At 37.0% G+C, this 23,381-nt stretch overlaps 1 protein-coding gene and 1 long non-coding RNA gene across 7 annotated transcripts in view; one reads left to right on the top strand and one right to left on the bottom strand.

The window, feature by feature from the left end:
- glis3 (GLIS family zinc finger 3) overlaps positions 1-12,194 on the bottom strand; it is a 36,834-nt gene extending 24,640 nt beyond the window's left edge. The window contains exons 1-4 of one of the 5 annotated variants that reach the window (XR_007183590.1): positions 11,823-12,194; positions 9,972-10,322; positions 6,508-6,685; positions 4,158-5,166 (exon numbers count right to left, since the gene is read on the bottom strand). Coding sequence is in view for 3 of the 5 variants with exons in the window: in XM_048181364.1 (XP_048037321.1) it covers positions 4,158-5,166; positions 6,508-6,685; positions 9,972-10,254 (1,470 nt within the window). In the remaining 2 variants the exon portion in view is untranslated. Of the gene's footprint in view, positions 1-4,157; positions 5,167-6,507; positions 6,686-9,971; positions 10,339-11,822 lie in introns of all 5 variants that reach the window. The other 4 variants (XR_007183589.1, XM_048181364.1, XM_048181363.1 and 1 more) reach the window with 4 other exon arrangements.
- LOC125262553 overlaps positions 6,523-23,381 on the top strand; it is a 141,770-nt gene continuing 124,911 nt past the window's right edge. The window contains exons 1-2 of one of the 2 annotated variants that reach the window (XR_007183592.1): positions 6,523-6,629; positions 9,995-10,199. This is a non-coding gene — a long non-coding RNA (uncharacterized LOC125262553). Of the gene's footprint in view, positions 6,630-9,994; positions 10,200-11,381; positions 11,899-23,381 lie in introns of those variants that run through there. The other variant, XR_007183591.1, reaches the window with a different exon arrangement.

The following is a 23,381-nucleotide window of genomic DNA, read 5'->3' as shown; positions in this document are numbered from 1 at the left end:
TAATGAGTAAGTGTGCGCAGCTAAAGGTTGACCACAGGTATGTGTGCGCCATTAATGATTGATAAACTCGAATCGGTGAAGGGAAATAAATATTTCCCCTCTTACTAACACACTCCTAAAGATATCAGAGAAAACAGGATAGTTTTCCTGCTGTAAACTAACTCAAGGATACTAGTGTTACTTATACTCTGTGATCTACAGGAACAGCCATCTTAATCAATAACGATAGAAAAAATGCTCGATATAACTCTCGATTTAGTTTTACTTAAATGCATTAAAATGTAAACAGACATGAAGTTCGGTTGCATGAACAACTCTCAAGCTCGCTCCGTCCCTGGATCACAAACAGACGCGTTACAACTGACAGGCAAACAAGTCGCCACGTGAAATCAGAACACGCAAACACATGAAAATGAGTGCTGTACCTAAAAAGTACATATCAGCTCGTCAGTGTGGCAGTTTCATGGTTTCCTTACGTCTTACAGTTGATCTACTTAAAAGTTCGTCTTGAAAGAGCAGTTGTCATGTCAGTATAAACAGCTGTTTTCAACCACACAGTATCTTTATTTCTGTGTTACAAATATTCAAATTATCGCAGAAATACTGAGATAAACGTTTATAGTTCAGATATAAACACTAATGTTTATGTTATCGATCAAAATTGAGCAAATCGGCTTCTGAAAGAAAATTGGCGCTGAAAACGATGCATTTATTGATTATGTTGTTTCACCACCAGGTGGCGACAAGTGAGTGTTAAAAAATGTATTTAACGTTGAATCTTCATTCAACAGATTCTTTCAAACACACTGATTCATCCAGTAATGAAACAAGAGTATTTATAAGTGAGTCATTGAATCATTCATCCAAACAGATTTTTAAAAATTCAAATAAATTCAAATAGTTTTTGCTAAAATTGGAATATAATTTAACGAGATATATTGATCGGTTTTTGTCACCTTTGAGCAGGTTTTTTTTTTTTTTCCTTTGAAATGCTGTAAAAGTGACAAATGTCACAAACTGATATTGTGAAATTGTATCTTTTTCCAATAAAAACTTAAATTAAAAAAAAAAAAAATTCAAATAAATCCAAAATTTTAAAAGACAAAAGAATTAATATTTTGTCGGAACCTCTAGTAATAAATTACGTTATTTAACTTTTTTTGACAAAAAAGTTTCTCAATTTATCCAGAATTGTGCAGTTCTAAGTTTCTTTACACTTATTTATTTAATCTTCATATAAAATATAAGATTTGTTTACATTTTATTGTATTTTTTTTTACTATTTGTTGTTTGCCTTATTCAATAATTATTGATACCGAACAATATGAAACATTATATCGTGATACATTTTTTAGCTGTATCGCCCAGCCCTAATAGATACACACTTTAAAAGGTAGGAAGGTACTTTATTTTTGTGATATCAACTTCAAATTTGGAACACAACTTGGTTCAAGCAATTTCAGAGGCCAAATTACTTTGAAAAATTTAGGTTTTGTCTAAAATAAATATTTGTTTTACACTTTCACTTTGCTTGAAAGTTCTTTCACTCCAAAGCATTCATGAACTTTAAGTTTTGATGCTCAATGATGGCAGTTAACAGGTTAAAGTCCAATGAAAGTGAATGACTGACGCTGTCAATCCCAAACATTCTGCTAAACGTCTCCTTTTGTCTTCCATAGAAGAAAGCCAGTCAACACAAGACAGAACTGTCCCTTTACGTTTTCAATTTTACTTTGTTGATTTTTTTTTTTACAGTGCGGCCAAATACCACTCACATATTTTTATTTTTTCAGGAAACCTGGTTTATAAAAGCACTAAATGCACCGCGTCTCACGCCTCTGACTGCGTCCAACACACTGTCCGTTTGATTGAAGCGTATGGCAGGAGGCAGTCGTGTCTCTGCCAGAGCTTAAATGTGAGTCTTTTGTCTCTTTTTAAAAACTGCATAATTGCACAAACTCCCATGTCAATTATCAAGGATAATCACTAATTAGCTGATGGCTGGAGTTAAAAGAGAGGAGTAAAAACTCACAGACGAAGCGTAATGCAGCCTCTCCACAACAGCACACAACTATGCTGATTATATCATCAGGGATTTTTTTTTAATGGTGATTACAGTGAGTATTAGGACTTTCTCAATAGATCTCACAACAAAACTATTTTAAACCTTCAAAAGAGTTTCTCCTACACAAGAAATGCTACTGATGCAGCATCAAAAACAAGTGACTCCCTGAAGCACTGCAGTTTTGCAAAAAATGAAACGCAAGAGCTCAATGGAGGCTGCGGCTTCACCATGGCAACCACTGGGGGGTGTCGTTACCCAATGATCAGATCCTCCCGCGTGTTCATGCAGAGCTCTAAAACACGGGCATTTAATAAAGTGCACATCTCTTAATTACTCTAAAGTTCCTTAATGGTTCTTTAATGATATTAAAAGTTAAATTTAGAAACATACCGACCTAAAGAAGCCTTTTATTTGAACATTGTTGTGTGTGTGTGTGTGTGTGTGCTTGTCCCTAAATTAAGTCATTCACTTATCCGAGTAAAAAAGTTGCTTGTCTTTTTTATTTGTTTGTGGTGTAAATATAATTTATTCTGAACAGCTTTGACATATTTAAATCTGCATATTTGTGATATTTTTCCCTAATATTATTAAATGTATGCTTCATCTTTCATTTTTAATTTTTAAAATTCACCAATAAATTTAATTAGAATAATAAGACACTATAGGGATGTTACCAATCAAAATAAATCATTTACACTGAAAACTGCATTAAATAATGTTATGAGATTGTTTTAAATATTTTTAAAAAAAATACAAATAAGAAACTTTTAAACATGAAACTAAACCACCAGTAGGTGGCGGCAGGTGACCGTCTTAATGAGTGAGTCATTGAGTCATTCATTCAAAAGATTTGTTCAAATGGATGATTCATTCAAGAATGAGGCTGTTGTTTATAGACGCGTCTCATTTCGGAGGCTGCATTTGTTGGCCGCATGCGTCATAAAGGATGTCTTATTTAAGAAAAGTAACCGTTAGATTGCAAAGTAGAAAAAGCAACTGTAGTATTTTACACCTCACGAGGAATAACCATCAATTTTATTATGGTTGCTTCTCTGAAATACGACATCCTTGAAGACGTTCCGGAGGATGCAGCCTCCGAAATGAGCCGCAGATTATGAATGAGTCATTGAATCTTTGACTCAACCGATTCAATAAGCTGAAGGAGCTGAAGAACAAGTGTTCTTGTGGTTTTGCTGCGATCTTTGTTTGGAATTATTTTCACTGCTGAAACAGAACAAAAACAGTCAATGTTGCGTCTAAAATTTAAGTGACTCAAAGAGCCTCTTTCACAAGATGTAATATCAGTCTCTGGTGTCTCCAGAATGTGTGTGTGAAGTTTCAGCTCAAAATCCCCCACAGATCATTTATTATAGCTTGTCAAATTTGCCTCTATTCGGGTGAGAGCAAAAACACACCGTTTTTGTGTGCGTCCCTTTAAATGCAAATGATCTGCTGCTTCCGCCCCCTTTTCCAGAAGAGGGCGGAGCTTTAACAGCTCAACAACAACAAAGCTGGAGAATCTCACGCAGCCAAAATGAGGAAAGTGTTCAGCCTTACATTGTTCAAACCGGAGTCGACACTGATGGAGAGACTCAGGAAGAAGTTACAACTTTTAGACGTTTCTGAATGGTTAGTGGATAAACTGATGTAGTTGCTGTGGAGTTGATTCAACTCATCCACTAGCATGTGCCGTCATGTTCATCTTTTGTGTTGAATTGACCCTCGTTTGTGAAGCAGTCCGGCGTAAAATGACGGCATGACAACAACACTCTACTACAACAACTCTTCCTCTTCTCTAAAGCAGCCCAACATGGCCCCGCCCCCTTTGTGGTGTGTTCTCGGGGGCGGGGTTTATGTAAATTTAGGGTTTGTGATGTCACTAACCCGGGAAGAAGCTCATTGTAGTTCCTAACAGCCGTTTAAAAAGCGATTTCTGTAAAAGAAAATATCTCTCTTTGCATTGAACTTTGAGCGTCGCAACTTTGCAGATGTTGTTTATGCTCAAACAGCAACATTACACACTAACTAAAGTTAAAAAATCATATGAAATCAGTGTCACATTTTCAATCGTGATGTATTCAGGAAGACTCACCGAGCATTTGTTGGGTTTCTCCCCTGAGTGGACCCTCATATGGATGAGGAGTTTGTAGCGGGCGTTGAAAGGCTTGTGTTTGCGTGGACATCCGGCCCAGAAACAGGTGAAGTCCTCACCCTTGCGCTGGTCAACGTGGACCTTCTCGATGTGCTTGACCAGCTCCTCCCGGTGGCCGTAAACTGCACCGCAGTCCAGCCAGCAGCAGCAGTGTCCTCCACTCGCGTCTTCCTCTTCATCTTCCTCCAGCATTGGGCAGAGAGTTGAGGGAAGGACCATTGGGTTCTGACTGTGAGAGCATCGCAGATGCTGATGGGCGTTATAGGGCGGTGGAGGACCTCTGGGCGGGCTGGGCGTCCTGATTATGGCGGAAAACTGAAGCTGTATTGAAGGCGACAGGCTGTTAGATGTGTTTTTGTTCTGGATCTCCTGCTGGTGCTTCACCACTAGATTGGTGAATTGATCTTCTAGCGGCGTTGCCTCCAAATGCTGCATGCGGAAACTCTCGGTGTCAGTCTGGACGCACACACTCTTGTTTGTGCTAATGTGTTTTCCAGGATTAGGATGAGGGATGCAGCTGCCTCTGATGCCCAGCAGGTGTCCGCAAACGTCCGACTGCAGAGGTGAAGGAGTTGGAGAGTTTCGAGAACCGATTATATACGCCACCAGCGACGTGGGCGAGGTTCGGATGATGGAGTTGAGGTCGAGGCCGATGCCGTCTGAGAGAGGAGATAAGGACAGCGCTCTCTTTTTGGAGCGGGCCGAGAGCCGCGGACTGCTGCCGTCCTCCTTGAAGAGATAATGAGGAAGAGATGTGGGGTTGGATACGGATTCAGACATGGAGGTGCAGGGAACCAGATTCAGATCAGCTGCTTCCGACGCCTGCTGAAGCCCCAGAGGAGGCAGAACTCTGTATCCGTACGGCCAGTCCAACTTACTGCTGCGAATCGACTGCGTCTCGGCAATGCTGAGGGTGGTCGAGGCTAACGATTCTCTGGACAGCAAACACCTGCAATAGAGCAGGTGAAAATTACAATTCTGTTGTTATTTACTCCCTAATGTCATTCCAAATCTCTCTCTCTCTCTCTCTCTCTCTATATATATATATATATATATATATATATATATATATATGTCATTTTATTTTTGAATTAGCTTATATTTCAAGGTTTGATGTCAATTTTAGTTTAATTTTTAGTGCTTTTGTTATTTTATTTATTATTTTTTTAAATACTGTATTGCTATTTAGGTTTAATATATTTAAATATTGATATTTAGTTTTAGTTTTTATTTGGGTTCAGTTAATAATTTTAGTGCTTCAACGTAAACTTATTTCATTTTTTTGCCAAGGCAAGATTTAATTTTTATTTGGTTTAAAATTATATATATATATATTATTTTTTTAGCTTTATTTCAATTCACAGAAATGTTTTTATATAGATTTTATATATATATATATATATATATATATATATATATATATATATATATATATATATATATAATTTTTTAATTTTTTTTAATTTTTCAAACATTTGTTTACATCTTAATCATTTTTGCATTTTAATCTGGACTAAAACAAACCAGATAAGTCATTTCTAATTTTCATTTAGTTTAATGTTTTCAAGTAATATTTATATTTTATTTAATGCTTTAGCTTTTATTTTAATTAAGACGTTTTTGATAGTTTTAGTTAACAATAATAACCCTGATTTATATATATATATATATATAGATGCTGATTCTTTATTATTGTTCTTAATAGTTTTTTGCACTTTAATCTGTTTGCAACATTTGTTTACTTTATTTTTGTGTATTGTTTAATTGCATTTAAATGTTCAAATTTATTTTTGTTATATGAAAAAAGTTAAACTTCACATTTAAGTGTCTGTAACTTAATTTAATACCACATTAAAAGCTTTAGCAACTATCGCAATATGACAATTTGATACCATCACATGCCTATTCTGAAGTGCTATGATGATTGCTTACAGACATGAAATTTAGGTTGTTATTTGTTAAAAATCCTCCACTGAACATTTGTGGTTTGATGTTGATGACTGTCAAAGGCATTTTGCATCAATGTTGTCGATTTCATGGAACAACATGATTGTAAGTAAATGATGATGTGCCAGGTGCGAATATCCAGAAGCATAAATGAGATTTGAGAGCTTTGGTGGAGGAGAAAATAATGACTTCTATATTGATCTATTTGGAATATAGTGCAAAAATCATATGAAGCACTTAAATGGTACTTTTATTGTCATCTTTAGCCCTTCTTTTCCATGTTATGGAATAAATAAACTCAAGTTTGATGAACAGATGAAGTATTCTCTTTAATGATATTTACCTGGCATCAGTGAAGGGAACAGCGAGTGAATGAGGTGGAGCGTTCTGGGCTGAAGTTTGTGGGATGGATGGAGAAACCGGACCGAGACTGTGGACCAGCATGGCGTTGCTCGTCACCTGCAGGTTCGAACTGCCGTACGGCCCAAAAACATTTCTGTTCATCCCAAACGACAAATAACCTGAGAAAGAGTCACGTTTCATCAGACATTTATGACCCATGACTGAATGAAGATAATTCACACTTGCATTATATAAAAACTACTGTAAAAGTTGCACAAAACTTTGAGCAAAAAGTGTTGAACTCCTGCAGCATGGTCACGTAATACTAATGTTCAGACCGTCTGAATCTTGCCATTAAAACTGGCACTAAAAGACTCCAGCAGAGAACTAATAATCAAGCTCTGCTTTTTCAGTAGATCAGAGGCTGTTCTGCCCTAGAGATATACTTATTTTCCTTCCTTGTACAGCATAAAGGACAATAATTGGTCTGTTCGGACGCGTATCCTGATTACTCCACAGCTAACAAAAACATGTTCTCTAAAATATTATTTCGGAATGTTCTCAGAACATTTAAAGTGTCCAGTTTTTTAAATGTTTTTGCAACATTCTATTCTTCAAACTTTATGAGAACGTTATTTTTTAATGTTCTCTGAACATGTAGTAACATTTAAAAAACGTTATACGAACATCTAACTTCAACATTTCAGGTAAAAATGCTGTATGAATGATATATAAAAATGTTTTTGTGCCTAATGTTTTGAAAACATTATTAAAGACCAGCTAACGTTGAACAAACATTCTATTAATGTTACTGGAAGAACGTCTGTTCATAAACTTGCCAGAACGTTATCTAAAATTCTGAGAATATTTCCTTGTTACTGCTTATTCCACCTTTGAGGTTTTTAACTGGAACTGGTTTATAGTTTTCCTGGTGTAGATTAGAAGTAACTTCACCAGAACATCTTATGTTTGCAAATGACACATAAAGAATGCAGATATTTCAAGATTGTTTGCACAAGAGTCATGCTCAATAATAATGACGGCCTCTGCTGTCTTTTCATGCTTTACAAATTTATACTATTAAATATTAAGTTGCGTATTGCAAATTGTGTTGATTTAAAATCGGCATGAAATGGATGTTGCGCTAGTCTTTTCTTCCCTATTATAACGTATATCTGAGTGAAACGCTTCTCAAACAAGAACAAATGTAGGGCGAGGCTTGATTGTGTCTGTTGGGAATTGACTGAATGTTTGTGGTTTCCTATTGGTGGATCTCATGTGAGTGGCAGGTTGTGCACAGATAAATCATTTATAATAAATACTGCAACATTCCATAAAAAAATAAGAATTGCCCACTTTGATTTCATGATGACTTTAAATGTTGCCAAAGTAATTATATAGTAGGCTGATGGTGGTAATGACTTAATTTTGGTTAAAAATCACAAATCAATCCATAATTTCCAGCTATCAATGAAAATTAAAAACCTAGTATTATTTTTGTAAAGCAAACTCAACTATTAATATTTTTCTTTTCTTTTCTTTTTTTGGGTGAACTACTAGAGCTTTTGCCCTCAAGCATGATATTTTCATTCTCTATCAAACAGAAACACATGAATAGTCATGGAATTCCTATAACAAACCAGTAAAGCCAGGCAAGCGTTTCTGCTCTGTTAAGTACTAACGAGTTTCTCTCTCTGCTTTGGTTCCATGGCTCATTTAGGTACAAGCTTTCGGCTTGGTTAATCATCAAAAATATGGGAGCGAGGGTTTGGGGAGAAGATGTGGTCGGAGCTGCTGGACAATATTGAACTTAAATTTCAATATTATTCAATATATTGAATAAAAACCAGTATGTAAATCAGTGTTTTTTTGGGGAGAATGAGATGGTTCACTTATGATCTTTCAATAAAACAAGGCAGGTTTATGATTATGACACTATCAATGACATCACACATCAACTAAACTGAACTAAAACGACACACTACTGTCTTCTGTAGAACTGCTTCACAGCTGAAATTGAATTAGTTTCATCATTGATGAACTTTACACAGTTATTGCACTGAACTGAATCAACAATGAACTGAATTGATCTGATGACATAAATGTGACTTGACTATTATATACGTAGGACTGATTAAGTGCGATTTAAGTCCACTTGTGATGAAAATGACAGTCTTTGCTTTGTTCTGTCTGACAGTGTGAGAGAAATCAAGGCTGGAAGTGCTATTTAAATGTGAGTGGGGATGTTCGATTGTCCCTTATCTAATTCAGAGCATCATGTCTGGTGTTGTGGCTCACTGGGCTGAGCAGCAGTATGGAGCTCAGGAATGGAGATACGGCCTATTTCCTCCACACTGTTGACGGGTCCCTTTTAAATTATGAACATCGGCTGCACTTTCATGTGCAAAGCTTATTTCTGCCACAGAATAAAAAAAATAGAAGGCAAATTGAGGGAAAAAAATAAGGTAATTGTGAGTTTCTATCTCACAAATCTGAATTGTGAGATATAAACTCACAAATGCAAGAAAAAAAAGTCCATATTCCATGGCGGAAACCAAAAAACAAAACAAACAAACAAACAAAAAAACAGAATTGCAAGTTGTAAGTTGTAACTTGCAATTGCGAGATATAAACTTGCAAATGCAACCCTTTACAATGTGAATAAATCACTTGCATATGTGATCAAATTTCACGAGAGGCGACTAAAAATGTCTTTAATTAGCCAACGGCTAGTGAATTGAGTTAGAGGTATCAGTATATTGGATCAGTGCATTCGCTCTTAAAGTGACAGCAGCCTAATATTCCTTTATAAAGTGAAGACTATGCAGTGTTATTTTACAATTTGATTACGTATTCATTTTCTGTACCTAATCTGTATCTAACTACCTGAAAAGCACTGTTTATTGAATTTACATCTTTGTTCTGTTGTTATTTGTGCTATTGCTTGTAGTTTCATTATTTGTTCTTTTTTTATTACAGACTGTTTACTTGACTTCGATAGTGTTTGAAATTTATATTTTATATTATATTTATGTATATATTTTTTTTCATTTGCATTGTTCTTGCATTCCATGTAAAAAGTCTGGCGAGTAAAATAAAAAATTTACTAGCCAATGGAGGTGCGTAGAGGGTTGAAATATGAAAAAAAAAAATCTGAATTGTGAGGTAAAAAGTCACAATTACCTTTTTTATTCTGTTGCGGAAACAATCGAGAGACGTAAACTCAAAATTCCGAGATGTAAACTCTCAATTGAGAGTGAAATAGAAAAAATTGCAATTACCTTTATTTTTTTTATTCTGTGGTGAAAAAAAGAGGTGTAAACTGTCAATTATGAGTTTGTATCCTGCAATTAAGATAAATAAACTTGCAATTATGAGAAAAAAAGTCTGAACTGTGTGATAAAAAGTAAACAAGTTTCCACGGCAGGACATTTAAACCTGAGATGTTTATTCTTGTTTTATTACCTTTTGTCCCATTGTCCATGCAGCTGGGTCGAACAGATTGTTTGGAAGAGGATGTTGGGAGTGAAAGCGACGGAGCTTGATGTCGTGATGACTGCGGAAAGCCCAACTTCCCATTAGTCAGCACCTGCCGGCGGAGACTCAGCGTGGGAAGAAGGGCCGAGTTTCCAGAAGTGGTGTCGGGATGGAGTGATGGGGAAGAGGAGTGACCCGTGTGGATCCTCAACTGAGGTACCTGAGCCATACTGGAGGGAGAAACCATCAGATTACAGCCTTTCCCGTTCATGTCCGTCACTGCTCCGATGGGTTGATGCAAAACATCATCTTCGGCCTTCTGGTTTATATCTCAGTCACCTGATGAACACAAAGCCTAATCAGATTTCAAACGTTTGGTCAGGTTACCTGAAAATGTGGCCTAAATCTAAACAGATCACTTTTATCCTCGTCAAAACATTGTTTACATTAGGTTATTCTTAAAGGGTTAGTTCACCCAAAAATTCTGTCATTTATTACTCACCCTCATGTCGTTCCACACCTGTAAGACCTTCGTTCATCTTCAGAACACAAATTAAGATATTTTTTGCATAGGGAGCAATGACATTAATCCATTAATGTACTAAAAATTATATTTAATATTTAAATCAGTTCATGTGAGTATAGTGGTTCAATATTAATATTATAAAGCCACAAGAATATTTTTGGTGCGCCAAAAAAAACAAAATAACGACATATATATATATAGTGATGGCCGATTTCAAAACACTGCTTCAGGAAGCTTCGGAGCGTTATATCAGCAGTTCGGAGCGCCAAAGTCACAGTAGTCTGGCGGTTTGACACGCGATTTGAATCATGATTCGATACAAAAGATTCATAACGCTCCGAAGCTTCCTAAAGCAGTGTTTTGAAATCGGCCATCACTAAATAAGTCGTTATTTTGTTTTTTTGGCGCTCCAAAAATATTCTTGTGGCTTTATAATATTAATATTGAACCACTGTACTCACATGAACTGATTTAAATATGTTTTTAGTACATTAATGGATCTTGAGAGAGGAAATGTCATTGCTGGCTATGCAGGCCTCACTAAGCCATCAGATTTCATCAAAAATATCTTAATTTGTGTTCCGAAGATGAACGAAGGTCTTATGGGTGTGGAACAGCATGAGGGTGAGTAATTAATGACAGAATTTTTATTTTTGGGTGAACTATCCCTTTAAAGGTCAGATCAGGTACACAGAAAAAAAATGTTGGTATAGAACAATTTTCACTCAGAAATGGCTGGAAATGTCACAATCAATTACAAAAAAAACACAACAAGTACACAAGTAGAAAAACGGAGATTTACTTAATCTGTTTTATTTACGAAGGAATAGTTTTTTGTTTTTGTTTTTACCTCAGAAGGTCAAAGCGTATCTAAATGTACCATGGTATTACCATAACTGTACTTGTTTGTAAGGAAAATACGTGAACTACAGCAAAGTTAACTTACAAGTGACTATTAGATAAATAGTAGGGCTACTAATTGATGTTTTGACGCTCAAGATTAACTAAACAACATATATATATATATATATATATATTTTTTTTTAAATCTGATTAATATTTTTAATATTATCAGCAGGCCTACAGTATTAAATATTTGCTGTTCGATTCGCAAATGTTATTATATTTATTGCGATTAATTAAAATAAACACACATGACAAACCGAAATCGCGCCTGAGTGCATCTTCAACCGTCACTCTTCGCGCGCAAAATAATTTGAACTTTATCTATCTCATTTAACGTTTCATCAAAACGACATCGACAAACTTTACAATTGTTGATGAAACACGTCAGCCAGTGTTGGTAAACTCACCTGTTAAAGTCTCCTCATGACAGATTTATTAAATAAACCAGTTCAGTCGATCTTCTGCCGCGGTGACGTCATCTCGGTGAGTTTCAGCAGTTTTTAAAGCGTTTAAAGTGTTTTAAGTGTTTGTTTTCATGTTGAGTGAGTGAATGTGAATGTGATTGTGAGCTGCTGCCGCCGCTGTTGTGTGTGGTTGGTGATGGTTGTCATGGGCGGGTTAGATCAGCCTCATTTTGCCCTTTTGCCCCACAAAACCTCCATAATGTGAATGTTTGGCAGCATTACATCATGGCACGCTTTTTAAAGACCATATTTGGATTCGTTTGAGATCCACACGCGTTATTTATTAGCAATAATTAAACAGGTGATACTGTAACTTGTTTAATAACTTTTGGGGAGATTTTGCTTTATGCAGTTTAACACTCATGCAATGCATAACATTGTTAAAATAGACTGATTTGAATGATATTTGTTCTGCTTTTGATATTGGTTTTGTAATGCATATCTCACAGGTGACCTTGTGGCTTGAATTGCACATGACATTCATTGAAATGCTTCTACAATTTATAAAGCATCAAAATGAATTGCAAACACTTTACAATAAGTGTCTCATTTGTTAATGCATTAGCTAAAAATGACCAATGTCACTCTAAAAAACACTGGGTTAAGGGCTAGGTAAATATAGGACAGAACACATGTTGGGTTAATTTTACTCAGCAAATTGGGTTGTTTATTTTCATTTTTACTACAATACTAGCCTCCTTTTACTTCATACATGAATTAATGTTTACGGATTAACTTAAATCTTCTAAACTTTTTAAACTCCACACAACCACTGGTTTGCATAATATTTTCGATCATATTTTATAGTATAGCATATTTGATTTTAATACATATTTGATTTTAATACATATTTCCTACATTTAAGCTTGTTTAACAAATATTAGAAGTAAAAATTAAACATTTAGAAGTAATTCAAGTGATCAGTCTCTGTTGTCCTTTTTCCACCGTAACAGCGCTGGATCTCGTGCCGGAGATGGCTCACGTTCGGCGGGGGAACTGATAACTTCAGCCGAAAAAATGCTGTGACTGACTCCATAACCTGTCCATAAATAATCATTGTACAATTCTGAGAACATATTTTAACATCCCAAGTATTTATATTCTGTATCTTTTTGAATAAAATAAAAGGCATCAGGCGTTTCCATCACGCGAAAAGACTGACGCAACACTTGTTTAGTTGACTCACATCGCGCCTCTGTATGTTGCTTTGCATAAAATTAAATGATATACAGAACAATAACGAATTTTTAGATAAAATAAAACATACTGTATTTTACTGAAGACATGCACCAATTTGACGGAGCTGCACTGCTCTCTCCTGAAGAGGACACAAAAAGCCCAAGATAAATATCTCATCCCCTGGGTTGTTACATCTGACCCAGGAGCTGGGTAACACAAAAACTGCCCAAACGCCGGGTTGTTACGTCTGACCCAGGAGATGGGTAACACAAAAACTGCCCAAACGCCGGGTTGTTACGTCTGACCCAGGAGATGGGTAACACAAAAACTGCCCAAACGCCGGGTTGTTACGTCTGACCCAGGAGATGGGTAACACAAAAAGTACGCAAACGGCGGGTTGTTACGTCTGACCCAGGAGCTGGGTAACACAAAAACTACCCGAACGCTGGTTTGTTACGTCTGACCCAGGGGCTGGGTAACACAAAAACTACCCGAACGCCGGGTTGTTACGTGCGACCCAGGAGCTGGGTAACACAAAAACTACCCGAACGCTGGTTTGTTACGTCTGACCCAGGGTCTGGGTAACACAAAAACTACCCGAACGCCGGGTTGTTACATGCGACCCAGGAGCTGGGTAACACAAAAACTACCCGAACGCCGGGTTGTTACGTGCGACCCAGGAGCTGGGTAACACAAAAACTACCCGAACGCCTGGTTGTTACGTGCGACCCAGGAGCTGGGTAACACAAGAACTATCCGAATGCCAGGTTGTTACGTGCGACCCAGGAGCTGGGTAACACAAAAACTACCCGAACGCTGGTTTGTTACGTCTGACCCAGGGGCTGGGTAACACAAAAACTACCCGAACGCCGGGTTGTTACATGCGACCCAGGAGCTGGGTAACACAAAAACTACCCGAACGCCTGGTTGTTACGTGCGACCCAGGAGCTGGGTAACACAAAAACTACCCGAACGCTGGTTTGTTACGTCTGACCCAGGGGCTGGGTAACACAAAAACTACCCGAACGCCGGGTTGTTACATGCGACCCAGGAGCTGGGTAACACAAAAACTACCCGAACGCCTGGTTGTTACGTGCGACCCAGGAGCTGGGTAACACAAAAACTACCCGAACGCTGGTTTGTTACGTCTGACCCAGGAGCTGGGTAACACAAAAACTACCTGAACGCTGGGTTGTTACGTCTGACCCAGGAGATGGGTAACACAAAAAGTACGCAAACGGCGGGTTGTTACGTCTGACCCAGGAGCTGGGTAACACAAAAAGTACGCAAACGGCGGGTTGTTACGACTGACCTAGGAGATGGGTAACACAAAAACTATCCGAACGCCGGGTTGTTACGTGCGACCCAGGAGCTGGGTAACACAAAAACTACCCGAACGCTGGTTTGTTACGTCTGACCCAGGGGCTGGGTAACACAAAAACTACCCGAATGCCGGTTGTTACATGCGACCCAGGAGCTGGGTAACACAAAAACTACCCGAACGCCGGGTTGTTACATGCGACCCAGGAGCTGGGTAACAAAAAAACTATCCGAACGCCTGGTTTTTACGTGCAACCCAGGAGCTGGGTAACACAAAAACTACCCGAACGCTGGTTTGTTACGTCTGACCCAGGGGCTGGGTAACACAAAAACTGCTCAAACGCCGGGTTGTTACGTCTGACCCAGGAGCTAGGTAACACAAAAACTGCCCAAAGGCTGGGTTGTTACGTCTGACCCAGGAGCTGGGTAACACAAAAACTACCCGAACGCTGGTTTGTTACGTCTGACCCAGGGCTGGGTAACACAAAAACTACCCGAATGCCAGGTTGTTACGTGCGACCCAGGAGCTGGGTAACACAAAAACTACCCGAACGCTGGTTTGTTACGTCTGACCCAGGGGCTGGGTAACACAAAAACTACCCGAACGCCGGGTTGTTACATGCGACCCAGGAGCTGGGTAACACAAAAACTACCCGAACGCTGGGTTGTTACGTCTGACCCAGGAGATGGGTAACACAAAAAGTACGCAAACGGCGGGTTGTTACGTCTGACCCAGGAGCTGGGTAACACAAAAAGTACACAAACGGCGGGTTGTTACGACTGACCTAGGAGATGGGTAACACAAAAACTATCCGAACGCCGGGTTGTTACGTGCGACCCAGGAGCTGGGTAACACAAAAACTACCCGAACGCTGGTTTGTTACGTCTGACCCAGGGCTGGGTAACACAAAAACTACCCGAACGCCGGGTTGTTACATGCGACCCAGGAGCTGGGTAACACAAAAACTACCTGAACGGCGGGTTGTTACATGCGACCCAGGAGCTGGGTAACAAAAAAACTATCCGAACGCCTGGTTGTTACGTGCGACCCAGGAGCTGGGTAACACAAAAACTACCCGAACGCTGGTTTGTTACGTCTGACCCAGGGGCTGGGTAACACAAAAACTGCCCAAACGCCGGGTTGTTACGTCTGACCCAGGAGCTGGGTAACACAAAAACTGCCCAAAGGCTGGGTTGTTACGTCTGACCCAGGAGCTGGGTAACACAAAAACTACCCGAACGCTGGTTTGTTACGTCTGACCCAGGGGCTGGGTAACACAAAAACCACCCGAACGCCGGGTTGTTACATGCGACCCAGGAGCTGGGTAACACAAAAACTACCCGAACGCTGGTTTGTTACATGCGACCCAGGAGCAGGGTAACACAAAAACTACCCGAACGCCGGGTTGTTACATGCGACCCAGGAGCAGGGTAACACAAAAACTACCCGAACGCCGGGTTGTTACATGCGACCCAGGAGCTGGGTAACACAAAAACTACCCGAACGCTGGGTTGTTACGTCTGACCCAGGAGCTGGGTAACACAAAAACTGCCCAAACGCTGGGTTGTTACGTCTGACCCAGGAGCTGGGTAACACAAAAAACAGTGAAATGACCCCAAATGCTCAACCCAGGTCTTGGGTAGAAAAAATAACCCAAGTGTTTTTTTAGAGTGCATGTGAAAGCATTGCATTATTTAGCCATTATAATACTAAATGTTTAGCACAGGTTTTTCCACAGAACTGAAACAAAGGGAACTACCGTGTCTATAATTTATTGTAATAAAAAGCATCAAAATGAATTGGAAACACTTTACAATAAGGATTTGTTAATGCATTAGCTAACATAAACTAACAATTAATTAGGCATTTTTTTAAAAAGCATTTATCTTTGTTAATGTTGCCTAGTAAAAATCTTTATTGTTTGTTCATGTTAGTGCATCAAAAGTTGTATGTCAACATTAGTTAATACTGCGATTAACATTAACTAAGATTAGTAAATGCTGTCGTTTTGTAAGTATTGTTTATTGTTAGTCATGCACTTAACAAATGAAACCTAATTGTAAAGTGTTAATGAGTCACTCAGAGTCTTGAAGTTTTTCAATGACCAATTCTTAAACTTTTGTATTTGTTCCCCAAGTTCAACTGATCTAGATTTGCACCAATGCATGTTTTCAGACTCCAGGCTTCATTGTGCTGCACTTTCACTGGCACTTTGAGTGTTTGCACAGTGAGTTCTGCTGCTTGTTCTCATGGCAACATGGTTGTTTATTCTACAGGAGACTTGAGCGAACGTGAGAGCAACGTGCAACGTCTAATAAAAGCCCTGTATTATTACATGAGATGCTGATGGTCTGGATGCATTGAGGCCGGTCTCTGTGTGTTCAGGGTGACCAAATGTGAATTAAGTGCTGGCCTCTAGTGGAAATCATGGGGCAGAAATGACATGCAATTACTGTGAAGCTGTAAGATGTGAAAAATGTGTTTACCGAGTTAGTGACTCATAACCCGGCGCTGAGGCTCTGCTGGACTCATTGTGTTCTAATTAGGGGGTTTGTGTTTTGCTCTATAATAATCTGTTCACACTAATGCAGTGCTGAGACTGGATTGTCAAACAGTGCAACAAGACTTTTGAAAGGATTTTATTATAACTACTGTTGTGGTTGACCAATTTGGGCCGATACCAGTGTTGCTATTGTGAAAGCTAATTGAAATAAAGCTGAAATAAAATAAAATATGAATATTAGTTGAACTAACTTAAATGCATTGGCAACTGCAACTCTAATAACATAAGTTAATGTTGAAGTATTAAAACTGAAATAAAAAAAGAAATATAAAAAAAACGGCAAATGGCAAAAGCACAAAACAAAATTACTAAAACTTTAACTAATATTAAAAAGAAAAAAGAAAAGATAAAAATAAAAGCTATATTAATACAAAAATAACACTGGCCTTAATTTAATGCTTAAATTAAATGAACACTTGTTTGCTTATAATACTTCACTAAATTCACACAAAAAATAATAAAAAAAATTAAATAAAAAAAAAATAAAATACAATATAGAAAGGCTTTCACTACTTTTGGTAGGTGCAAATATAAAATGACCTAGACAATATATCAAAATTATTCTCAAAATAATCAATGACATGTGAAAGCATTGCATTATTGAGCCATTATATAATTGCATTTTTAATTGCATTATTTAGCCATTATAATACTAAAATGTTGTAATATTTAGCACTGTTTTACTAAACAGTTGCACAATATAAATATGAATATTAGTTGAAAAACTTAAATGCAATGGCAACTAACTAAAATAACATAAGTTCATGTTGAAGTACTAAAACTGAAATAAAAATAGAAATATAAAAAAAATGGCAAATGGCAACAAAAAGCAAAAGCACAAAACAAAATTACTAAAACTTTAACTAAATTGAAATGAAAAGAAAAAAGTTAAAAAATAAAACCTATATTAATATATACTAAAATAACACTGGCCTTAATTTAATGCTTAAATTAAACAAGCACTTATTTGCTTATAATACTTCACTAAATTCACACAAAAAATAATTAAAAAATAAAATACAAAATAGAAAGGCTTTCTTTCACTACTTTTGGTAGGTGCAAATATAAAATGGTCAATGACATGTGAAAGCATTGCATTATTGAGCCATTATATAATTGCATTTTTAATTGCATTATTTAGCAATTATAATACTAAAATGTTGCAATATTTAGCACTGTTTTACTAAACAGTTGCAAAATATAAATATTAGTTGAAAAACTTGCAATGGCAACTAACTCTAATAACATAAGTTAATATTGAAGTAAAACTGAAATAAAAATATAAATATAAAAAAATGGCAAAAGCACAAAAAAAGTTTCTAAAACTTTAACTAAATTGAAATGAAAACAGAAAAGATCAAAATAAAAGCTATATTAATATATACTAAAATAATACTGGCCTTAATTTAATGCTTAAATTAAATGAGCATGTATTTGCTAATAATACCTCACTAAATTCACAAAAAAATAAAAATTAAAAAATAAATAAAATAAAACAAATAAAATACAAAATAGAAAAGCTTTCACCACTTTTGCTGGGTGCAAATATAAAATGGCCTAGACAATTTATCATCACCACAAAATTATTCTCAAAATTATCAATGACATGTGAAAGCATTGCATTATTATGCCATTATATAATTGCATTTTTAATTGCATTATTTAGCCATTATAATGTGCAATGTTTAGCACTGTTTTACTACAATTACAAAAGGTTTTTCAAAGAAATGAAACAGAACCACTATTAAAAATAAGGGATTTCACAGCGATGCCATAGAAGAGCCATGTTTGGTTCCCCAGAGAACCTTTCAGTGATCAGTTCTTAAGAACCATTTGATCTCAGTGTGAAGAACATTTTAAAAAACTAAGAATCTAAAGATTCCACAGATGTTAAAGGTTCTTCAAGGAACCATCGATGGCAATAAAGAAGCTTCATTTTTAATATAAACTGAATGTAATCAAATATCTTTCTTGTATCCACATTTGAAAGCATGTGATTTGGTGGTTGTTTCTCCAGTAGAGGGCAGTAGAAGAACAGACACAGACTCGTGCTAAAAGAGGGCAAGAAACAGCAGGGTGTTATTATTGTTCACAATCCATTTCCATACTTAAAAAACCCATCAAATCACCATGTCAATCTATGTGTGTTTCATGACAAAGATGTTTTGTAATAGCAGCTCTGCTCATGCACACATGACAGCTGCTATTGAACTGTAGTCTTTCAGCGTACGACCCGTTATGATTAATGTCAAACTCGACCAGAGTCATCAGAGAGCAGGAATTATTGCTGTCATCATTTACATTAAGGCATTCAGTCGGCATGTATTCAACCACATTATACAGGAGCAGCAATGGGTGTTTATGAAGAGCCCTTATTCAGTAAGTCAGAGACATAGAGACAAAGGTGCTTTCATTGACCTCTCAGATCCATGTGCTGCATCTAAAGGTTTCTGCATGAATATAATGCTCGCGAGACAGCGTGAGGAAACTCTCTTGTGATTAATCGAGAGCGCGGCCCTCGTTTTAAAGGCTCCGGGAACTAATTTCTGCTGGATAATGTCACACACCGTGTGAATGTCACGGACCGCGACAGAGAGAGAGACTAAAGGCCCGTTCACAGAAGAATTTCAACATTGCATCATTTTATGGATTAAGTTTCAGTTATCGATTATAACCCTGAAATAGGCTTTCGTCAATGACATTTTGTCACTAGATGATAACTAAATAAATAACAGTTTTGAATGCCAAAATCTTTGACAAAAATCTACTTTTCTGTCTTTTTCGCCAACCACCTAAAACAAAAAGAGGTCCAGTCAGAACTCAACAGGGTTGCCAGGTTTTCACAACAAAACCCACCCGATTGCTACTCAAAACTAGCTCAAAACTTTGTTTGTATGGTAATATGTTTTAGACGGAACGCATATTTTATCTCCCTCATCTGAACTTGAATGAGCAACTGCAATAGTAAAGCGCAGACATTTCAAAATAAGAGTCACGGTGTATTTCGGGCTTGTTTATAATTAAAAGTGAAGCATTATATATGAGTTTTTTTTGCTATTTTGGTTGCACAATAAACTATTTAATTTCATTTCCATTTAATTCATAGTAAGCTATTGTAGCTTCTGTCTTGGATTCCCCGTCACAGAAAGGAAAGACTAAGAACATTATTTGGCACATTATTCAATATATTGATTTTACTATCAGGGTTATTATAGTTAACTAAAACCATAAAAAAAAAAAAAAAATTACTTGAAATAAAGTAAATGTTAACTAAAATAAAAAAAAAAGTAAATATATAAAAAACTTAAATTTATTTTATTTTATATAGTTCCTAAGCTTTATCTTTGCATGTACTAATTAAAACAGAAATAAAAAATAAGTATAGCTGCGAGCAGCAATTATCGGGGTTCAAGCACTTCAAGGCACATAAAAAGGTATTATATTTTATTTAGCAAGCATGTAAGCACTTAGATGATAGATGCAAAAGACCATTTACAGCCAATACAGGCAATTTACTAAAGAAAAATATGTTTTTTTAAGTTTTTTTTTTAAGTTATAGCGCCACCTATTGCCTGATCTCCACCAGTTTTTTCTCCACCAGAGTGTGTCAAATTTGGTGAAAATATGTCATTTCATTTTGAAATTATAGACACTTATATATGAGAGTATAAAAAAATGACCCCTGAGGAACTTTGATTGGATTTTTTTGCCACTTCCTATCAAAATTTTGACATTTGGACATTAGCATTTAGTTAACAGTGTTTCCTATAGTGTTTTCAGTTTCGAAGATATTAGCAAAAAGTTAAGTGCTAAATCACAATGTTGCACAAACCTAGCATGTTTGGTATCGTTGGACTCGGCAAGGATTCAGGAGTCTAAGGACGTGACTCCCGTGAAAGTGTCGTGTCGACCACACCCGAAGTTATTAGCATTTGTAAATTTTATTTGGCGCTGGCTCGAAACATCTCAGGCACCTTCAGGGCATCATGCCGGTGATACACCAATGTCCTCAAAGACAGTCATGGGAACTTGGACAAAGATACTGCATGCAGAGTTTCAAGTCAATCGGGCTAACGGTTGCGTAGTTATAGCTCTTTTGATGTTTTTTTCGTGTTATAGCGCCACCAAGTGCGATTTTTTTACTGTGACCTCAGATTGAGCTCATACATACGTGTACCAAGTTTGGTGAAAATATCTCAATTTGTTCACGAGTTATAGCCAATTTATTAAAAGTGGCTCCGCCCACTTCAAACGTTTTGGCGCCCCTTAGTGACCGTGAATTGGAATTTCAACTTTTTTTTTGATACATATTGACAATCAGACTTCACTGGTTTGGTTCTGATCGGGCCAAAAACCTAGGACTAGTTTGCAGAAATAGGTTTTTCAAAAAATCCAAAATACCCGAAAATGTTGCAGACAAGCGAATATATAGAATATTAAAACAATAGACTATTTTACATAGTCTATATTAAAATATATAGACTATAAATGTGTATATAGACATTTAAAAACCTATAAGACATAAACACAAAAAAATTAAGTTTTTTTCTAAAACTAAAACAATTCGGATGACTAAAACTAAATGGCGTTTTCGTCAAAAGAGCATGACTAAAACTAAATCAAAATTTGCTGTCAAAATTAACACTGTCTAATACAAATGCAACAATCTGTTTCTGACCTTTTGACCCTCTGAAATCATGTCATGTGACTAAAGGCCACAGGGATCATACGGATCTGAAAGATCATGATGTGTGTCTTTATTCTGCTCATTTTTCATCCTAAAACGTGTCATGGAACTGCGATTTTGAGTTATTTATGGTTATTTGATTTTGAGGAGGATGACGATTGATCAAAGCATATGATTTGATTACGTTTTGTTTGCTTTTTATTGTGGCGGTGAGAGCGGAGAATCGACCCTGGGAAAACTATTTTTGCGAGCGCACAAAACTCACATTAAACATCCTGTGAAATTCAGCGTGTCAACATAGTTTCTTCAAAATCCAATAAAATATGTCAGCACAGTTTTCATGAACCCAATAAAGTATAATTTTGAAGCGAGCAGATGTGTGTGTGTTCTTTCAGGTCCTCTCCTGCTCCTCCAGGGTTATTACTCATGTTTTCCTAATTAAAAGCATTGAAAGCAACACTGTTAACGACTGACCGCTTTACTGTCGGCGCTCTTTTGAGCTTATGTGATAAACTTCTGTTTGTGTGTGTTTGTGAGGTGTCTGTTGCGCTGATACACACACATCATCATCATCACCATACTGCAAAAAATGATGTTCTTAACATGACACACAAAGGAGCTTTTGATATATAAGAGGTCATCATACTTTAAGAATATCCTGTAAGTTTTAGAGCTGAAAACGTCTTTGTTAGTCCAGTAAAAGTTTTAATTGACATCAGACCCAGCAAATGACAGGATTTTCAAGGTGGGGATCTATGACGTCAAAGGGCAGCAAGCACCGCCTCCGCAGAATATGATAAACGCCTACTTCATCACTGCCTGTTTAGCCTTAATAGGTAGCCTAAGTAACATAGGTCTATGTGGTGCAAAACCGGATCGAGCTACCAAGCAATAAACATGCCTTGAGGATTACAAAATATTGTGCAGTGCCTGACAGTAATGCAACAACATGTCAGTAACTGTGTTCATTCTAATGCCTGATCTGATATTAATGATTCATGTACTTTGTCTGTGTGTCAGTAAATCAATCAACTTGCGTTGTCTCTCTTAGTAGGATGAAAATAATCTGTTATTTAACGGTGATTAAATTATATAAAGAAAGTAATCAAAGAAAGCCCCCTTTGTAATCGTTGGAGCTGTCAATCAAACAGCGAGAGTTTATCAGTGACTGACGCGCAAAACTTCCGTTTTATTCAACGAATCTCTTAGTTATATCGCGTTTGCACTCAACAACATGTCTGTGATCGGCTACAATGTTCATCACTGCAAACTTTCATGCCACTATCTAAATATAATGCCATAGATCTAAATGTAATGCAACACTTTTCACGATTAGTTAACCTTGAGAGCTGTAATAGATGCTAAAAGAGAGAGTAAGTCTCACAGAGACACGCCCCTTAAAACAGAGCGTTCAAATCAGAGGGCTAAAATCAGGGTAGGAAAAATGCCTTTTATTTATAAATTGGATGTAAAAAGCATACTAACATTATAAGTGCACCGCGGGAAATATTATAAAACAATAAAACAATGCAGTTCATGACCCCTTTAAATGCAAATGAGCTGCTACTCCCCGCCCCCTTTCCAGAAGAGGGCGGAGCTTTAACAGCTCAACAACAACAAAGCTGGAGAATCTCACGCAGCCAAAATGACGAAAGTGTTCAGCCTTACATTGTTCAAACCGGAGTCGACACTGATGGAGGGACTCAGGAAGAAGTTACAACTTTTAGACGTTTCTGAATGGTTAGTGGATAA

The sequence above is a fragment of the Megalobrama amblycephala genome, linkage group LG2, assembly GCF_018812025.1.
Source record: "Megalobrama amblycephala isolate DHTTF-2021 linkage group LG2, ASM1881202v1, whole genome shotgun sequence".
NCBI classification, from domain to species: domain Eukaryota; kingdom Metazoa; phylum Chordata; class Actinopteri; order Cypriniformes; family Xenocyprididae; genus Megalobrama; species Megalobrama amblycephala.
Note: the sequence above shows the minus strand (reverse complement) of the source record. Positions and strands in the feature narration are given on the sequence as shown.